The sequence below is a fragment of the Egretta garzetta genome, unplaced genomic scaffold (genome assembly GCF_000687185.1).
Source record: "Egretta garzetta isolate BGI_Z169 unplaced genomic scaffold, ASM68718v1 scaffold139, whole genome shotgun sequence".
Classification (NCBI taxonomy): domain Eukaryota; kingdom Metazoa; phylum Chordata; class Aves; order Pelecaniformes; family Ardeidae; genus Egretta; species Egretta garzetta.
The window spans coordinates 3,458,104-3,475,124 of NW_009260832.1; the positions used below are offsets into that span (position 1 = coordinate 3,458,104).

The following is a 17,021-nucleotide window of genomic DNA, read 5'->3' on the forward strand; positions in this document are numbered from 1 at the left end:
GCAGAGCAAGAAAAAGGAAAGTAAGAACAATAAAAGCCAAAGACAGCGTATAGTCTGGGACCAGGCCAGCTTGTGCTCTTATAAACTGTGCATGGTGGCATATTTGTTACCCACCACAGGACTCATGCACAAGGATCAGAACCAGATCCACTCCGTTACGTTTATTCCAATGAACATCCTCACGCAAGCCTTCGCACTAACACAAGGCAGGAGGGAGACAAAGAAAGAACTATCTCTGGTTATCCATGGCAGAAAATACTTTTTCTGTTGATTCATCTCTCATGGGGCAGCAGCAGTTTCTGAATGATCTTTGAGCTGGAGACCAGATGCTAGCCATACGTGGCAAGAGCAGTCTCTATAGGTATCAGCTTTGAATGTTCCGGCAAGACACCAGCACCATTTGGGAAGGAGAGCCCATGGCACAGCGATCTCCTCCTCACAGCAGCAGCAGCCGCTGGCCTCATATGCCCTGTGCATGGTGGCATATTTGTTACCCACCACAGGACTCATGCACAAGGATCAGAACCAGATCCACTCCGTTACGTTTATTCCAATGAACATCCTCACGCAAGCCTTCGCACTAACACAAGGCAGGAGGGAGACAAAGAAAGAACTATCTCTGGTTATCCATGGCAGAAAATACTTTTTCTGTTGATTCATCTCTCATGGGGCAGCAGCAGTTTCTGAATGATCTTTGAGCTGGAGACCAGATGCTAGCCATACGTGGCAAGAGCAGTCTCTATAGGTATCAGCTTTGAATGTTCCGGCAAGACACCAGCACCATTTGGGAAGGAGAGCCCATGGCACAGCGATCTCCTCCTCACAGCAGCAGCAGCCGCTGCCCTCATATGCCCGTTGGCCACCTTTCAGCCCCTCTACCTGGATCAGGTTTAAGAGGGTGACTCACACTTCCTTGTGTGCATCTCAGATTACTTGCAAAGAAGGGTCATGCAGGCCAGCCAATATGACTGTGCAGAAATCATTCCTTCTCTTTGCCAGAAAGCGTTCCCAGGAAATAGAGGAAGATATAAACAAAATCCGGATCAGATTTTTTAAGAGTCATCCAACACTACCAGCAGTAGAAAGACCAGCCATCAACATTTACAGTTTGTTCTACTGAAGCCACACACAGCTGCAAGGCAGCAATCTTCCTTGAATATATTTTACAGTATAACATTCTTAACTGTCCCTTTATTACTAACGGGGAACTGTATCAAACGGAGCCAAGTTACAGAGAACTAAAGGGAGTCACAAATTCTCTGTAAGACAAAGCCTCTTTTTTTTTTTAAACACAAGATACTATTTATCATTTTGTCACAACTATTTATGTTCTTTGCATATTGTTCTTGAACATGAAATTATATGCAAGGTAACTATGAAAGAAGTTACAACATCTAACTATTTAACTAGAAACATGCAGTTCCCTTGTGTCATCATAGTTACCTTCAGCAGAGAATTTACATATTCTTTAAATCAATAATTACTGAAGTACATTGTTAGACCTAACTCTTCTCCAACAAATGAATGCCAAAGATATTTGAGAGTAAGAGATAAGCCACCTCTGTTTCACATCCTCCTCAGTGATACCGATTCAGACCTCCTAGTGATGACAATAAAGCCAGGATGAAAGGCCCCCCCAGTTTCACAGTAACGCACGCACCAGGGAAGTGACACATATTGTGAAAGCATACGTATGACCTTCACCAGCCACTGCCCAGGGAATGCAGCAGACGAGTTCTGGCTGCTCAGAGCAGTGCTGGGAAAAGCCCTAGTTGCCGTTTGGATCATCTGCCACCTCAGAAACACCAAAATACCCTGAAGGGATATAGGAAGCAGTACACCTTGATTTGCCATCAGATTCTTCTGATCTTCCAATGCCACTTATATGAAGGTCAGCATTGGGTTTTGTTAATTATTTTTAAGCAACAGATTACTATTTTTAACATCTAATAAGATGCTCAGTAAATAGGTCAAAATAGCGAGTCGCAAAGACCCCTTTCTTGAGAAGAGGGAAATACTGAACAGGTTGGGTGCTTACACTAGAACATGAACCATTCGTAATGTTCAAGTACATTCCTAGGGAACTCATGGTAACAACCTACTTAAACTCAATTAGCTTAGTTAGCTTAAACTCAATTACACACAACACAAGGAGTGTAAGAACTACACTTTATCATGACCGATACAGAGTAGGAAACATGTCAAGTGCTGCTACATCATAAGGCCAGTACATGGGAACTCAATGTGGGAAACAATTCAGAAAGCAAAAAGGTCATTATAAAAAGTAAACAACTATGTCCACAAATAATCTTGCTAGTTTCTAATTTAAGACCATAGTCATTGTTTACAGAAGTATTTTTATTAAAACATGATCCTTTTTTTCCATTCTCCTTCCACTGACATGCAGGAGTTTTAGGACAGCATACATAACTACTAACTGTGCTTTGACAGATGTATTTTAATGGAGTATACTCTACTCTGTGTTGAATATCCCTGAGTAGTTGTGGCATCTTTACACAACACAAGTACCGAAACTATGAATTCAAATACCAAAGTAAAAAAAAAAGTTACAATCATAGAAGGAAAACACCTTAAAGACAGAATTATATATCACCACTGGTGATTAAAAATAAAATACTTACAAGCAACTTAATAGCTATTTAGAAGTCCAGATTAACAGGGGAAAAAAAAAAGTAATACTCATCACTGAGATGCACTGGAAAGTTTGATTCTACTAGATGACTGACATGAGTTTAAGTAACAGCAGAGCGAAAAAACTAAACATAGCTCAAACCACAGAACACCTGAAATACCTGATTGGCAACATGATAGAAGGAGGGAAAATATAAAAGCAAATATTATACATAGCAAGGCAGCAAAACAAACACAAGGCACCAGCCACTCTCTGTGGGTTCTTTTTTTCTCCCCAGTGCTTCTATTAATGCATTTACATAAGGTTACTTTATTATAGTATGTTTAATGTAACAGTACTAACCTCAGCTTGCAATTAAGCCTCATTATGTATCATTACCAACAAGAGCAGTTGGGACCATGCTTCTTATCACCATCAGTTATTTCTCCTGTAAGACTGGAAGGTTATAATTTTCTTTCTTTCTCCCTGCTTTTTTTTTTTTTCTTCCCCCCAAAGCCAACTAACTTTAGATTGTAACTTGGTTCCTTAAAAAAAAAATCCTGCTGGCCAGGTTGAGTATTGTTCACATTAGCAGTTAACAGGTAAAGGGGCAGATTTGCTTCACTGCCTCTACCACGTTCAGTTCTAGTGCCTGAGAAGGTCACATAAACACAAAACACACAAACACTCCGACAACTGGGATGATAACCAAGACCATGAATCAGAGTCAAACTCTATCCCAAAGCATTAAACCAAAATCAGCAGTAATTACAGTCCATATTACTCTACCAAGCTTTGAAGTCCAGCAAGGGAGGTGCTGCCCCCACCCTGTTCTTAGAGCAGAAAAGTTGAGCAGCAGTTGAGAAGAGGGCAGAAAACTGGCAATTCTCATGCTGTAGCTAAATCTGGGAGAGATCGTAAAACGCTTTGTATTATTACTTTCATCCTTACCATATCTCATAACCTATTAGAGAAGAAAAGATTTATTTTCCTGCATCTTGGTTAATTCACATCCTATTTGACCTGTCCTCAGAAGGAGGGACTAAGTAATCCAGGTAAGAAAAACAGAACAGACTAAAAATTGAATTTTCCAAGGCCATTTCATACAAACACTAATTCTTTTCCACCCAGGTTGTTCCTCAGGTTAAGGCCAAATTTTTTATAAGCTCTGGCTATCTTTGAGTGAGGTTACATTTTACAGTTTAACCCAGCAGTGGAAAACAGCAGGAGCAATTAGACTGGATAATACTTTACCAGTAGTTGAGTATTTCCTTGCTTGTGCCGCAAAAAACTCAACTGGAAAAAGGGCTACAGACCATCTTAGGTGATGTCTCCTTGGACAGATAAAATTGCCTAATCAATCTTTTTGATCTCTTGTCTTGCATGACTAATACATTAAACTCCGTAATTCTCCTTCCCTAAAGAAATCCCTTCTGAAATGTCTTTGGCCTCAGGTATCTCGGGTCATGTGAAATTAATTATCTTGAATAGGTATGCTTTTGTCTTTAAAAAGATTTATCACATTTGCTAAGAGTCAGCAGTGGAGCAGCAAAACTTCTTCAGAAGTATGGGGTCTGACATTTACTATTATGGTAAAACAACCCTTAGAGGAAAGGACAAAATTAAGGAGCCAAAATGGTGGAAAAGATCTACACAGCACACCACCCAGAAAGTTAGGTAAGACTTTGCAGTTAGCAAATGAATTAATGCCTGGTATAAGGGGGGAGGGACTGTTTTAATTTTAAAATGCATATAAAGCACATTGCAAAAGCACTCTAAGTACAGCTCACCAGTCTGCCTACTGACCTGTCTTCTCTCATCTTTACTTTTTTTGGTGTCCTTCCAAGGGAGGGGACCCATCAGAGCCCAGGAAAGGAAACACAGAGAAGCCCCGGCATGGAGCATTTGCCCTCTAAGGCTAACCTGGAGCTCAGCCCTGGAGGACACAGGCCACTCCCAAGCTGCACCTTAGCTTCTTCTTTGCTCTTTAACCCTAAACTGAAACGCATTTTGGAAGACTGCAGAGCAGGAGAGAGCTTAAGATGCTGTAAAAGTATGGGAGGTCTGGCTTTACCCACACTGGCAGGTCCTAGCTCTATGGCCTGCCAGTGCTGCAGCTGCTGGCCAATGCAGATGTCAGGGCACCAGCACAGGACCACAGAAATATGTGCAACAGGAATGCTGCAAATGCAGAAATAAGACAGTCTTCGGTATACAAGAAGAATGAAATGGAGAGCTTGCATTGGAAAGAGATGGGAGTAGGTGACAAAAAGGGGAGGAAGGCACAGCTCTCAGGCACGCAAGGCTTTTTAATGCAGCTCCCAGCACCTTGGAACAATGCTGCCAGCTGGCTCCTGTTCAACAGCCATCCATACCCAAGACTTACGACCTGGGGGCATGGGGAAGGAAATCCAGTGTCCTTTTCACTGAATACCACAAGCATCTCTGGGATTTTAGGGTTTTTTTTGCAGAGCACAGCCTTCCTAGCAATAAAGCGTTTCTGCCATCCCTGTGGGAAAGCCTCCCAAATGTAGACACAATTCTTTGGGGAAAAAGAAGAGTCTCAGTTTGCCCATGCTGGATCTGTGAGCTTCCTCTAAAGTGACAGCACTAAGCCCTGACAGGCTGTGACAGATCTGACTCTATGGGTCTAAATTGAGAGTTAGGGCATCATGTTTCTTGTGCTGACTATGGGTCCTACCTGCCAAGTCCAGGAACAGCGGAAGAGGAGAGTAACCAATCTGAAAGCAAACTTGGAAAAGGAATACCTTGGAAAATGGGAACACAAAAGCCAGCAAAGACTGACTCCTGCAAGGACATAAAGAGAGGGCAAGGCTAGGTCTGCTTAAAGAGAGATGCAAAAATAGGACCGACCACACAAGCATGAAATCCTGTAAAGGCTGGGAAGGTGAGATGATGGAGAGTGGGAGAAGGGGAAAGGAAGGACAGACAGAGCAGGTCTGGAGCTTTAACAAGAAAAACTGGGTCTTGCTGGGTAAGCAACTAAGTGACAAAGACACAAGTGGGAGTGAAATAGGCAGGGCAGGGCAATCAAAACTCCAGATTTGCTGGCACAAGAGGGTGTAATGGTAAGTTGGGGGGTGGGGTGGGCAGAAACAGGGTCAGAAAGTAGGAGTAAAGAAAGTAAAGAAAACAGGGCAGAAAAGAAACTGTATTTGCAGGGTCTGAAGTGGGACACAAGACTCTGAATCCCTCAACATGACTATCAAGTCTTCTAGAACCCTTCTAGAGTTGTGAGTGTGAGTATCCCGCCACTACGCTATGTAATTATCAGCTGAAGTGTCAGAGATCTGTATGATGGATCTGTAAGTCCCAGGCCTGCTGATATGCCATGCAAACAGATACAGATTGAAACTATTTAAAAGTTTGGAAAAGACAAAACTAGGGTTGATTACAAAAGCTTTGTTCACTTCCCTTTTATATACACAATACACACCTATGGGTAACAAATAACATAAGGTTAATGGAGCAGTAAATTATCCTGTGAACTAATCAGAATCATTTTTACAGATAATCACTAACTGCGTGCCAGATTAAGAGACTTCCCTAGATCATTCAACCCCGTCCTTGCTGACACAGGCATCATCTTGAAGTCCCTTCTCTATGCTGATCAAGCTCCATCTGAAAATCTAGTAGATATTTTAGATGGTTTGCTTGAGTTTGCTTGAGAGATGAACCCTCTGAGCTCTGTTACAAGACTCGACAAGAACACCGATTTATATGAACATATTACAGAAATGTCAAATCCCCTGGATAATCTAACCAAAATATCAGATTGGGCACTCAAAGTTAGTAGCTACTTCTGATATCTACCTTTATTTGCATTGGTTGTAAACACAGAAGATGGTATTCTTACACTGCTGAAAGGTGTTCTGAAAATACATCCATTAATACTTATAAACTGGTAAGTATTAATGAAAAAAGGCTAGAAAGGGATAAAGGGATAGAAAAAAGGATAGACAACACATTTTTAGTGTCTGAAGAGCATACATTAACTATCCATACAACTAGATGCCTTAATTCATGGGCTATAACACAGGGAAACAGCTAAATCCGACTCTTGAAATTAGACTGGACTGAGCAATGGAAAAACATACAACAAGGGAAAGCATCGCATGGCTTAATGTAAAGATACACTGAAATGCTTGTATCAATGTTTATTTGAACGCAAACTTCCCTTGGTAAAATAGACTATTTATCTAACAATTTTAATTCCCTTTAATTTTAACAAGACATCCTTACTACACAAGCATTATAGGCTTGTGAGTTCTAGTGCATATGGCTCTGCTAAGGTAAAGATTTCCACAGCGAGCACTGAGGCTTGGCCAAGTACATTTATTGACCTTAAGACTCAATCCACTTTAAACGTACTTATGTCTTCATTTCAAAAAAATACGTACAAATAAGATGCATTTTGTTCTAGCACAGCTCAAAGACCACAAACACAAGTTACTGTACTGTGAACTAGAGCAAGAACTTACCTCTCACTGACTAGGTGCCCAAGGCAGATATGGGTACCTCAGAGCATACTTGAGAGACTTACTGCTCATCTATCTATTCTCTGACAAGAGAAGAGGAAGACATTGCTCTCTTTCTAGATCCTTTGAAAAACCCTATTGAATTGATTCAAATCAAGTTCAGCAATTTTGAGTACATTATATGCAACTGCAATTTTAGGATTTTTTTTGTATGACAAGCTAGTTTATAGAGGCTCACCTGCTTACTTTTTACTTATGTGTTTACATGAAGGGCAACTGCAATATAATTAACGTGGAAGGACAAGTAAAATTCCTGCAGTACACTGTGCAATTCCTTACAAAATTCCTCAGTCACCATTTCGTTTTCTGCAACGTACATTAGATAACATTTACCCAGCCTCTAAAATCTCTCTATACTACTAAGCAGCTGAATCATTCCAGTTCACAGAAAACGAATTTTAAACAACCCAAATGAGTTGGTAAATGCAAAAACTTCAATAAGACTGAAATTAGTCTCTTTGCATTTTGAAGGTACAGCTGAAACTAGACTTTCTATTTAACACCAGCAATTTCCTTGGATTCTGAACATGCCAATCTTCATAAACCTGTGTCTTGCCATGGCAAAGTAGGCATGCTCAAGTTTGAATCAGATGGGCGGCAGTCAGGAGTACGTCCTTTTATATGAGCCTCTTTAATCATTAACATGGCTTTCATAGCTTTGGGTAGTTTAACGGGCCATGAAGCTACTTCAAATCCAACGAGTATCTGACCATACCTTGTGGCAGGGAAAGCCAGGAGCTAAGCAGGATCTGTCTGAACACACAGTATAAAAGGAAAAGCCACTTTATAAAATATATCCATGGGTGTACAAGTATAAGGACTGAAAACAATATTACCTATTTCAATACAATGTCCATAACACATACAAGTGTGTTATGACTTGACAAACAAGTCATATAGCACATTCTCAGTATCCCTGTCCTTTCTATGTTCATGCCATCTTTATGCCAGGGTAAGTCTCTACAAACAGGCCTTCCTTTCTCACCACATTCTCACTCCTTACATGATCCTGCCCTGCCTAACCCTCCTCCCACAGGACAGTCTTTCCTCTCTGCAGCAGTCAAAAGCCAAGCATAGAGCAACCAGTTACACGTACACACTCCTCCCCTAAAGAGCAAACTAGCCAAGAATGCATTGGATGAAGAGTGCAGGATATCGGCTTTCAAACAAAACAAGCCTAAGCCAAAAGTGAATCAACCAAGGCCACAAGCCTTGCATTGCCCAGTGTCCTGTTGCACAGGAAGGGAAGGAAAGTAAAAATTTCATACTCTGCCGACCAAGAACTTCAGAAGGGCAGCGCTCCAGAGGCAGCCGCTCATTGCTATAGCACCATCACTGCTTTATTTAAAAACAAAAAACCAAACTGAATCCATACACCCTTCCTTCTACATTTTTATCTACTTTCAGGATTTTACATGCATGCTCCTTTTCATTAACAGCATGAAAACTAGTAGTTATCCCACTTGTAGCACCCTACTGGCTAGAAAAAAAAAAAGCAGCCACACCATGAGTTTTCTCTGATAATAGCCCAGGTTCCTTCACACATCCAAACTATAAAGTAGGGCAACTTCCAAAAGCCACCACACTGCTAGGCAAAGTGTCATTTTTTTCCACTATCAGCAGAAGAGCATAAAAAGTAGGCTTTAAATACCATCCCAAAGCAACCACCACTTCTTTTCTCATCCCAAAGAACAAGATCATCAGTAAGTTTCAAGTCAGTAAACAGAATTAAAACAAGAAACATACAGCATGAGAACCAAGGAAAATTGAAAAAGAGCACATAATTATATAAAATTTCTCAACTCAAGTAGCAACACCAGGTGGCTTCAACTGGAGGCTTACAGAGTATTTTGGATGAGTGAAGCTCACTCTGTAGCACTGAGAATAAACAGTGACTAAGGTTCAAAATCTACTGAAATGCACTCCGAAAACCGCATCTGGAAATAAACCATAGAAAGTAAGAGGACCAAAACCCAGACACCATCATTCAAATAACTGTATTGAAATTACATTAACAAATAGAATCTGTCATTTGATACTGCATGTCTTGTTTAAGAAAAAAATGCTTATGTGCATGGAGAAACAGCAAGGGAACAAACATTACAGTATTTTATCTGTTTTCATTACACGTTTTGACACATTTTACTAGGAGTATTCTATAAGACTAAGAGTAAAATACATTTAACCAATATTGTTCTGAACAGTGAATCAAACAAAATACAGTAATACTTTCAACCCAACATTACCTTGGAAAACCGAGCATTTATCCATTTTGTAAAGGTCTTTTTCTGCACATCATTGTGTTCATCTGGAGAGAGAAAATAAGAAGATAATGAGTGAAAATATATTCTTCTTAATCCTAGATTGCTCAGAACAGGTCATACTAAACACTACCCTGACTCAATGGGAGAATTTTTTTTGCCTAATCTGCCAATAAAGCTGTTCAAACTTCTACAAGATTTCAGTACTTGCAGAGTCACACAAATGTTTCAACTTAGCTAGCAACCACAGCAGCTCCTTTGCATTAGAATCAGCCTCGCAGCACCTCCTGGGCAGGACACCAATGCATTAAAATCACAGGCTTCCCATCCGGTGAAAAGCAACCTATGAAACCATGGGCTTTTAATCAACAGACTTTGTCAACACCTTTGTGCCTGGATGCATTACTCCAAAAGCTGCCGAGGTCCTTATTCAAGCTTCTGATGCAGATAATAGCCTCCTTCAGTACATGGCACAGCAACTGCAGCAGCAAAGCTGCTGGAATAACCCCTGAAGCACTCACATCCTTACCCACCCTTAGCCTGGTTTCAGACCTGGGTTAGGAGCCATGACAGTGATCAGTCACAGCCAAGTTCAGCTAAAGTGTGGAAAGGGCTCAGCAGCCCTTCTCTTCAGAAGCCCCTCCCGGTGTGGCACCAGAATACCACCAGCTAGGGTCCAGAAGACAGCCAGAAGGACCCAGGACAAGGAGGAAGGACAGGAGAGCACCTACAGATCAAAACAGAGGGAAGAGCAGCAGCCTCCAGCTCTGCAGAGAGAAGATGCTTCCCAGGTTGTTTAAGGAAGCCATTTGGAAGTCACCTGCAATTTTACAGTCTGTCCCACTAAACCAGGCTGAGTCACCTCCAGCACAGCTCTGCCCATATCACAGAATACCTCTTCAGTAAATTGCACCAAGCAGTGCTAAGGGCAAGACTATGCCTCATCACCTGCACTTAAGTGACAGTGAATTACCTGATGACAGCAGACCAAGCAAAGGAAGCTGACCCACTATGGATTTTTCAGGCCTGCTTGCTGCAGCCAAGACGACACACATGCAGCCCGTGAAAGGCTTTAACCTCCAAATCCATGCAGCAGACCACAGCCAAGGCAGGCAGTACCTTCCATAGGGCAAACTCAGTTGACTGCTGCAGCCCAGATCATAATCTCCAAGAGGCCTTCAAGACTCCACAAGCTTCCTGACAGACCAGTCCAGACATGCACTTTGGGTGCTCACAGCACACTGCTGCCTGGGATGCTCTCCTGCAGAACCTCTCTGTGGCAGCTGGCACTGATTTTTCCAAGCCCCTTACCACAATAAAGCATACCACCATGGTGTTCAGACCATCCCTGCACTGGGATGAAGCCATGAAGAAGACTGGACTGAAACTCAAATGTTCCACTTCATGAAATCATGAAAAGGAAAAAAAAAAAAATTACTACACAGTCTGAAGAGAAATCAGATGATGATTAAAAGGCACCACTTAAAAGATCATACACCTCAGACAGCAGCAATTAAGACTGTTGTACAGTGAAGTTTTACCTACAAACTCCAGATATTTATAAAAAAAAAGAAGTCATAGAATACTACCAGAAGATTCCTTCGGTAGATGACCTCAAAATTTCCTCTTTCTTACCCAAGACACATCTGAAACTGATGCCATCCATGTCTAATATACCTAGCCACGTATCTATTACACACGAGCTACTAGAGCAGTGGAACAAGTGACCAGGTATTTTTTACCTAACTGATGTGAACAAGGAACAGCAGCGGCTAAGGCTCAGTCCAGACAAGAGAAGTCGTCACATTGGTAAGAAATGACGTGTCACAACAGTTCAAAGATTTATTAAGCTTCATGAAAACATCCACGTCAATTTAAAATAAAACCTCAGTTCTGGGCTCTTTTTAGGCTACATCTGAAAAACCTGCTTACAGCATGCCAGTCTGCTGCAATGTGTCAGCCAGAAGCCATTATTTCACCCTTCTGTGCTTCTCCCCTTTGTGATCTAAAGCTGATCCAAGTAACCTACTTCTCCATCGCACCTCAAGCTCAACCAGAAATCAGATAGCCCAATGCAGAAAAAGATTTTTCTCAAAGAGTTTCAAGATACCTACAGTGCATGCACAGCAGGCCATGCTTAAAACATCTCGTTGAAATTCAAGATATTGTTCTGGGGGAATACAATTACCTAAAAGATCTCATTAACCGTGCTCTCTTCCCTCAGTGAAATAGAGCGCCTTGCCATCAAAGACAGATAGATCTACCAGCAGGATACTTTGTGCCAAGTACTCATCTCAGAGGAGACTGACAGGGTCAAGATTTAAACTCCAAATATGCTGAATATATTTACTCCATTTTTTTCCCTCCAAGTGTTTTTTTTAGGAGACAAGAACAGACTAGGTTGTTAAGTACCACTGTTGGGCCAAAAAGCTAGCTTTGTACAAAATTCAAGTCTCAGACCCTGCCCACCTCTTGGTAATGTTTTCTGTTCACATTAATTGCAAATGCTATCTGTAATGAATGCACTGAGATTTAAACATCCTTCTCCCTCTCTAAACATCTAAAAGTAACCTTAGTCTCTTTTCTGCCAACACCCCCAAGTACATACCTGTGTACCAGGACACTTTCCTAAGGCTCAGTCTACCTTTTTCCTTCCCTGAACTTCCCTATTAGAGACTCAAGAAGAGTAACCCCAAAGTTTGACGCCTCATGTTCTTTTTAACTTGCTTACTCCTTAAGATGATAAATGCAAAGCGTGAAGAGAGGCCAAAAATAGTTGTATTGACTGTGTAAAAGGACAACAACACTTATGAAAAGGGTCACAGATTTACAAATCCTGTGCGCTCGGAGCTCTACATACCCCAGTCTTGGGGGGCTCAGCCCCTTCACAAGCACCCGCATGGCAGGAGGTGACAGCTCTTCTCAGCACTGCACCAGCTTCAGCCTTCCAGGACCCCACCAGCAGGCCTTGTGCCCACAGCTGCTCCCCCAGACCTCAGGCCCAGGTTGTGTAAGCGCTCGCACCGTGTGTGCTGAAGCAGCATACATGACATTCATGAAAAATCCAGCCCCTCTTCCCTCTTTTCAAAAAGAGGGTTTCCTAGGAAGGGGAAAAAAACCCAACTAACCAACCAAAAACCACACAACTTCAATAAACACAAATGACTTGGTCTTTAACAGAGACAGAAAGAACGTAAGTGTATACACCACCCCTACTATCTCTTCATTATCAGCGCTTAACTTCAGTTAAGCAAGGAATCTGAACCCCCACGACTCCCATCTTCCCAAAACATTCTGCTCAAGTTATAAAGCCCACAGATGACACTTGCCCAGTCAGGCTATGCTTTCATGCTTGCTCTGAAACTAGGATTTTTGTAATTGGCCACTATAGCTAGGGTTGTGTCAAGCTTTCTGCTATAAATCCCTGGAAATAAATTTGTAACTGACAAGTTATTTTATCCCTCAAATTAATTTTCTTTAGATTCTTATGAGTCTGTAGAGCTCTCCCCTGGAGGCTGACATTATGATTTGGATAACAAATTAGGCACATTCAGTCAAAAAACAGTATTACCATTCAGCAAAGCATGCGGTACTCCAGCCAGTCAGCTTCCCACACGAGACATTAAAAATGTCAGCAAGTCACAGCCCAGCGAGAAACAAATTCACCAAATCACTAAAACATTTGTGTTTCCTTTCGCACTGCTGCAGCCTGACGATAAAAGCCACGGACTGACCGGGGGCCAAATTCTGCTTCATCACCCACCGACTGTTTCCTCTGGCCAACATGGGTCTGCCTGCCCTCCAGTCAACTCAATGGACGCGTAACAGCCCATGTCAGAACAGTTTGTTCCTTTAAGAGGAAATAAAAAGAAACCTAAACACGCACTCAGAATTAAACTCTCATGATGACAAAAGAGAAGAATAAAAGCTTCCTATCCCAGATGCTTGTTTGCCAAAGCCTGTTTCTGTTATACAACATAACGTATGTCCATGCAACTGGAGTACGCTCATAATAGGCGGCTCTTGTGATCAGATGCCCAGTCTGTGTCCTGGCATTCAGTCACCCCAGGAGCCGCTTTTATAGCCTTGCATACCTCCTCCGCCTTCACGCTGTCCCTCAGCTGTACCGGGGCACTCTGAAACCACAGTTCAAGTCCAGTCTATTACCTTGTGAATATCATATGTTCAGGCGCAAAAAGGAATCTAAATGATCTAAGAATAGAGGTAATAACAAAAGCCTCACCAGACTGTGGTTTGCCCTTTACTCAACCCCTACTTCATGCCAAGAGCCAGCTTGCTTATTTCCCCAAAACACATTACATGCTTACATGTCAGAATCTTGTTATTTTGTTTTTGAAAGCCAAAAGTTATCACACCCAAAACAGCTGGCAGAGCAGCTCTACAACGAAAGTGCCCTGGAGAAATGCGCAGACTAGATTGGCAAATAAAGTACAGAAATTGCCAAACCATTCAATCACAAGGTACCAAGGGTCATCTCACATTTTAAGACTTAAATTTCTCTTCCCCACCTCATTATTTAAGTTCTCATTTAAGTTCTTAGCAAAAGAATTTAGAAATAAAAGAAGGAATTAGCCTGTGGGTTTCAATTAAGACACTTGGAATGTAACAAAGTTAGAAACATCCCTTTGCCTAAGCCTTTAGGCAATCAAGAGCATCTATGATAGACACCGCCCCACCCAGGACTAGCATGCACCTGAAACCCTGGCAACATGAACAAAAAGAGAGGAAAGTTTTGTATGCTCGGGTGCAGAGCTTTCTGGATAGAAAGAGCATTTTGAAAGTAACTATCTTTTTGTCAAACTCACTCAGACTAATTCACATATAAAAAGTCACAAAATAAGCATCTAAAATTTGAGGATGGAAACCAGCATGGTTTTTATCCCCGCTAGCAAGAGGCAAAAAACCAAGCAAGCCACAAAGCACCAAAGTTTGTGACCATAGAGCTCTCAGAAGAACCTCTGATGCTCATCAAAACTACTGGACCCTGAATTCATTAAGACAGAATAATCTTTATCAGCAGCCCTAAGATTTGGGGTTGGGTCAGACTTTTTTTTAGGGGTGAGGGTGTTGGGGTTTTTTTAAAGAAACAGAAAGCAAAAGTTAAAATTGTTCAGCAGATTCTCTCTTCTCTTGCAACACCATGGTAGAAAAAATGGCTCCAGCAACAAGTAATTCACTTGCAAGCTTTCACCTTTGCACTGCAATTTTAATTTCTGCAATCAGTAGCAAGCACAAAGTTTTCCTTCATTTCTTCTCCTTCCCTCTCCAACTTCAGCAGCTGGGCAAAAACACATTTACATTAATAGTGTCTCTAACAAAAAAAGTATTGATGCCTGCCTATAGCAACTGCCACACAAAATGCAGTTGCCCAAATTGTAAATTCTTTGCACAGACCAAACTATGAAATACAAGCATTTCAAAAAAAGAAAAAAACAGAACTGAAAAAACCCCCTGCAATTCTCTCCCTGGTGTTTCCCAGCAGCAGACCCCATTAAAAACAAGACACCACAGATAAGTTATGAGGACCACCCCCTGGTTCTCACTGAAGTGTGCTGAGAGTCTAAGCTAAATTGTATTTACTTCACAATAAAAAAAATCCCCCAGCAGCAGATAACTCTGAAGAAGGCATCCTCACAGCTGAAGCAATATTAAAATAGCTGTTTCCATACCTCCCAGCAAAAGCAATCTAACACACCACACTGCCGGTCTCAGTACATTGGAATGATGTTTAAAAGGAAGCTGGAGAGAACAAGCAAGCTCTCAGGAGGCAGAAATAATGCTGTGGCACCAGGTCTGAAGACCCATGCTGGTCAGCCAGCGGCCCTGCTGTTTTCACAGGACAACAATGCAAAACCAAGAATTGGAGGCAAAGCATCCCAACACCCACACAGCGCTGCTCTGGAGGGTCACCAAGGCCCAACAACCCCACATTTCACACCAACAGTCTCCAATGGCTCCCTAACATCTGGTCTAACCAGGCAGCATCAGCTCCCAGCGCAAGACAGCCCTGGGAAGCCTTTGTGCACAATACAAACACGTTTGGGCACATATTTCACACACTACCAGTGATCATGCACCAAGGTTTAAGGCTGGAAAAGCCAAAATCTTTGGTTAGAGCAAAGGGTTTCAGCAATCAGCAAGTGCACTGTGTAAAAAAAAAAAAAATAAAGCTACCACAAATACCTCTATGATTATAGAGAGTGCATTGGATTACATGTACCCTGAAGATATCAAAGGATGAATTTCACCCACAGGGAGAGGAAGATGCCCTCGCCAATTCCTCGAGGTCCCAACCAACATGCTGGCACATGAAAAGACAAGAGAAAGGTAGGTAAACTCCTGCCCAAAATCTGGTGATTAAGATGTTTCTAAGTATACAAAGAGGAGGACACTTAGAGATAAAGTAAATGTACAGACAAAAATAAAAGGTAGGAACCACAAACTAGATTTACTATAGTTCTTGTTATGAGCACAGATTAGGTCTTTGCATTTCTGAGCCATTACAAAGAAAACAGAATTGCTTTCCACACGTTGGTGTTAGCCATCTGCTCTTTTTTTCTCTTCCCAAATTAGAACTATTATTAGGCTCACTTGCATTTGTGGAGGTGATTCATGGGATATAAGGTCAAAGGGATCATTGTGATCATCTAGCATAATCTCCTGCATAACACAGGAGCCGTCCCCACAAAAAGCCCATCTGCATACCAGAAGGAAGCAGACACACAGCAGATGTCAGAGACCCCGCACAGGCCCCTGTAAGCAGTATTGCCTGGGCAGAGAAGGAAGCCAAACCATAAACTGTATATATGCAAGTATCTCTCTCGGCTAGTTATGGCAGAGTTTCAAATCAGGCAGACAACACAAACAACATTGTTTCCTGAAGATGTTCAAACAATGTTCACATTACAAAAGACATTAACGTTGTTTTCCACATATGACTGTCGTACTCTGTGGCAAACTTCCTTAAAAAAAAATCCTACACATAGAAGTAAACTTCTTCAAAAGTTTCTGTAATTGACTGGAAAAGTGGACCCAATGTGGCTGAAGGAAATGCAGTAATATCCCAGAGACAACTTTTCACAGGTACTGTTATAGAGATGCAACATACTCCATGCATTGCTCTGGCCAGAACTCCAAGTTTGTGTTAGACAGAGAAGGCTGACTTGTTAGATGCAAAAAGTGGCCACATTTCAGGTAATTAAAATGACACCAGACTGGAGCATTTATGTTGTTCTCTGTGACAGGCGGGTAAAGACAGTAGCAGTCTGAAGTTCTTATTCACAACGCTGACCTTCTGCCCCCTCATATTCCAGAGTTTCTTTTATCCCAACCCTGTTCAGCCAGGGGTTTTCCATCTTCCTTTTCCAAAAACCCAAAGGCTGCAATCCCAAATCCTCACACCACGTAATTCTCTGTCTTTTCACTCCCAAATGTTAAAACCTTTCCTGATCCATCCCTTCAGAGCTGCCCATCTTTTTCATAGGCTCTTCCATCCATCTCTCCCCTACCTTGTGCCAAATCTCCTTCCACCACAGTCCATCATTCCTG

The 17,021-nt window shown here is 41.8% G+C and overlaps 1 protein-coding gene across 1 annotated transcript in view; it reads right to left on the reverse strand.

Moving 5' to 3' along the window:
• The window catches only part of UTRN (utrophin), a 387,328-nt gene that overhangs the window by 317,800 nt on the left and 52,507 nt on the right, over positions 1-17,021 (reverse strand). Inside the window, 1 exon segment of the mRNA XM_009646963.2 lies at positions 9,438-9,499. Coding sequence (XP_009645258.1) covers positions 9,438-9,499 — 62 coding nt within the window.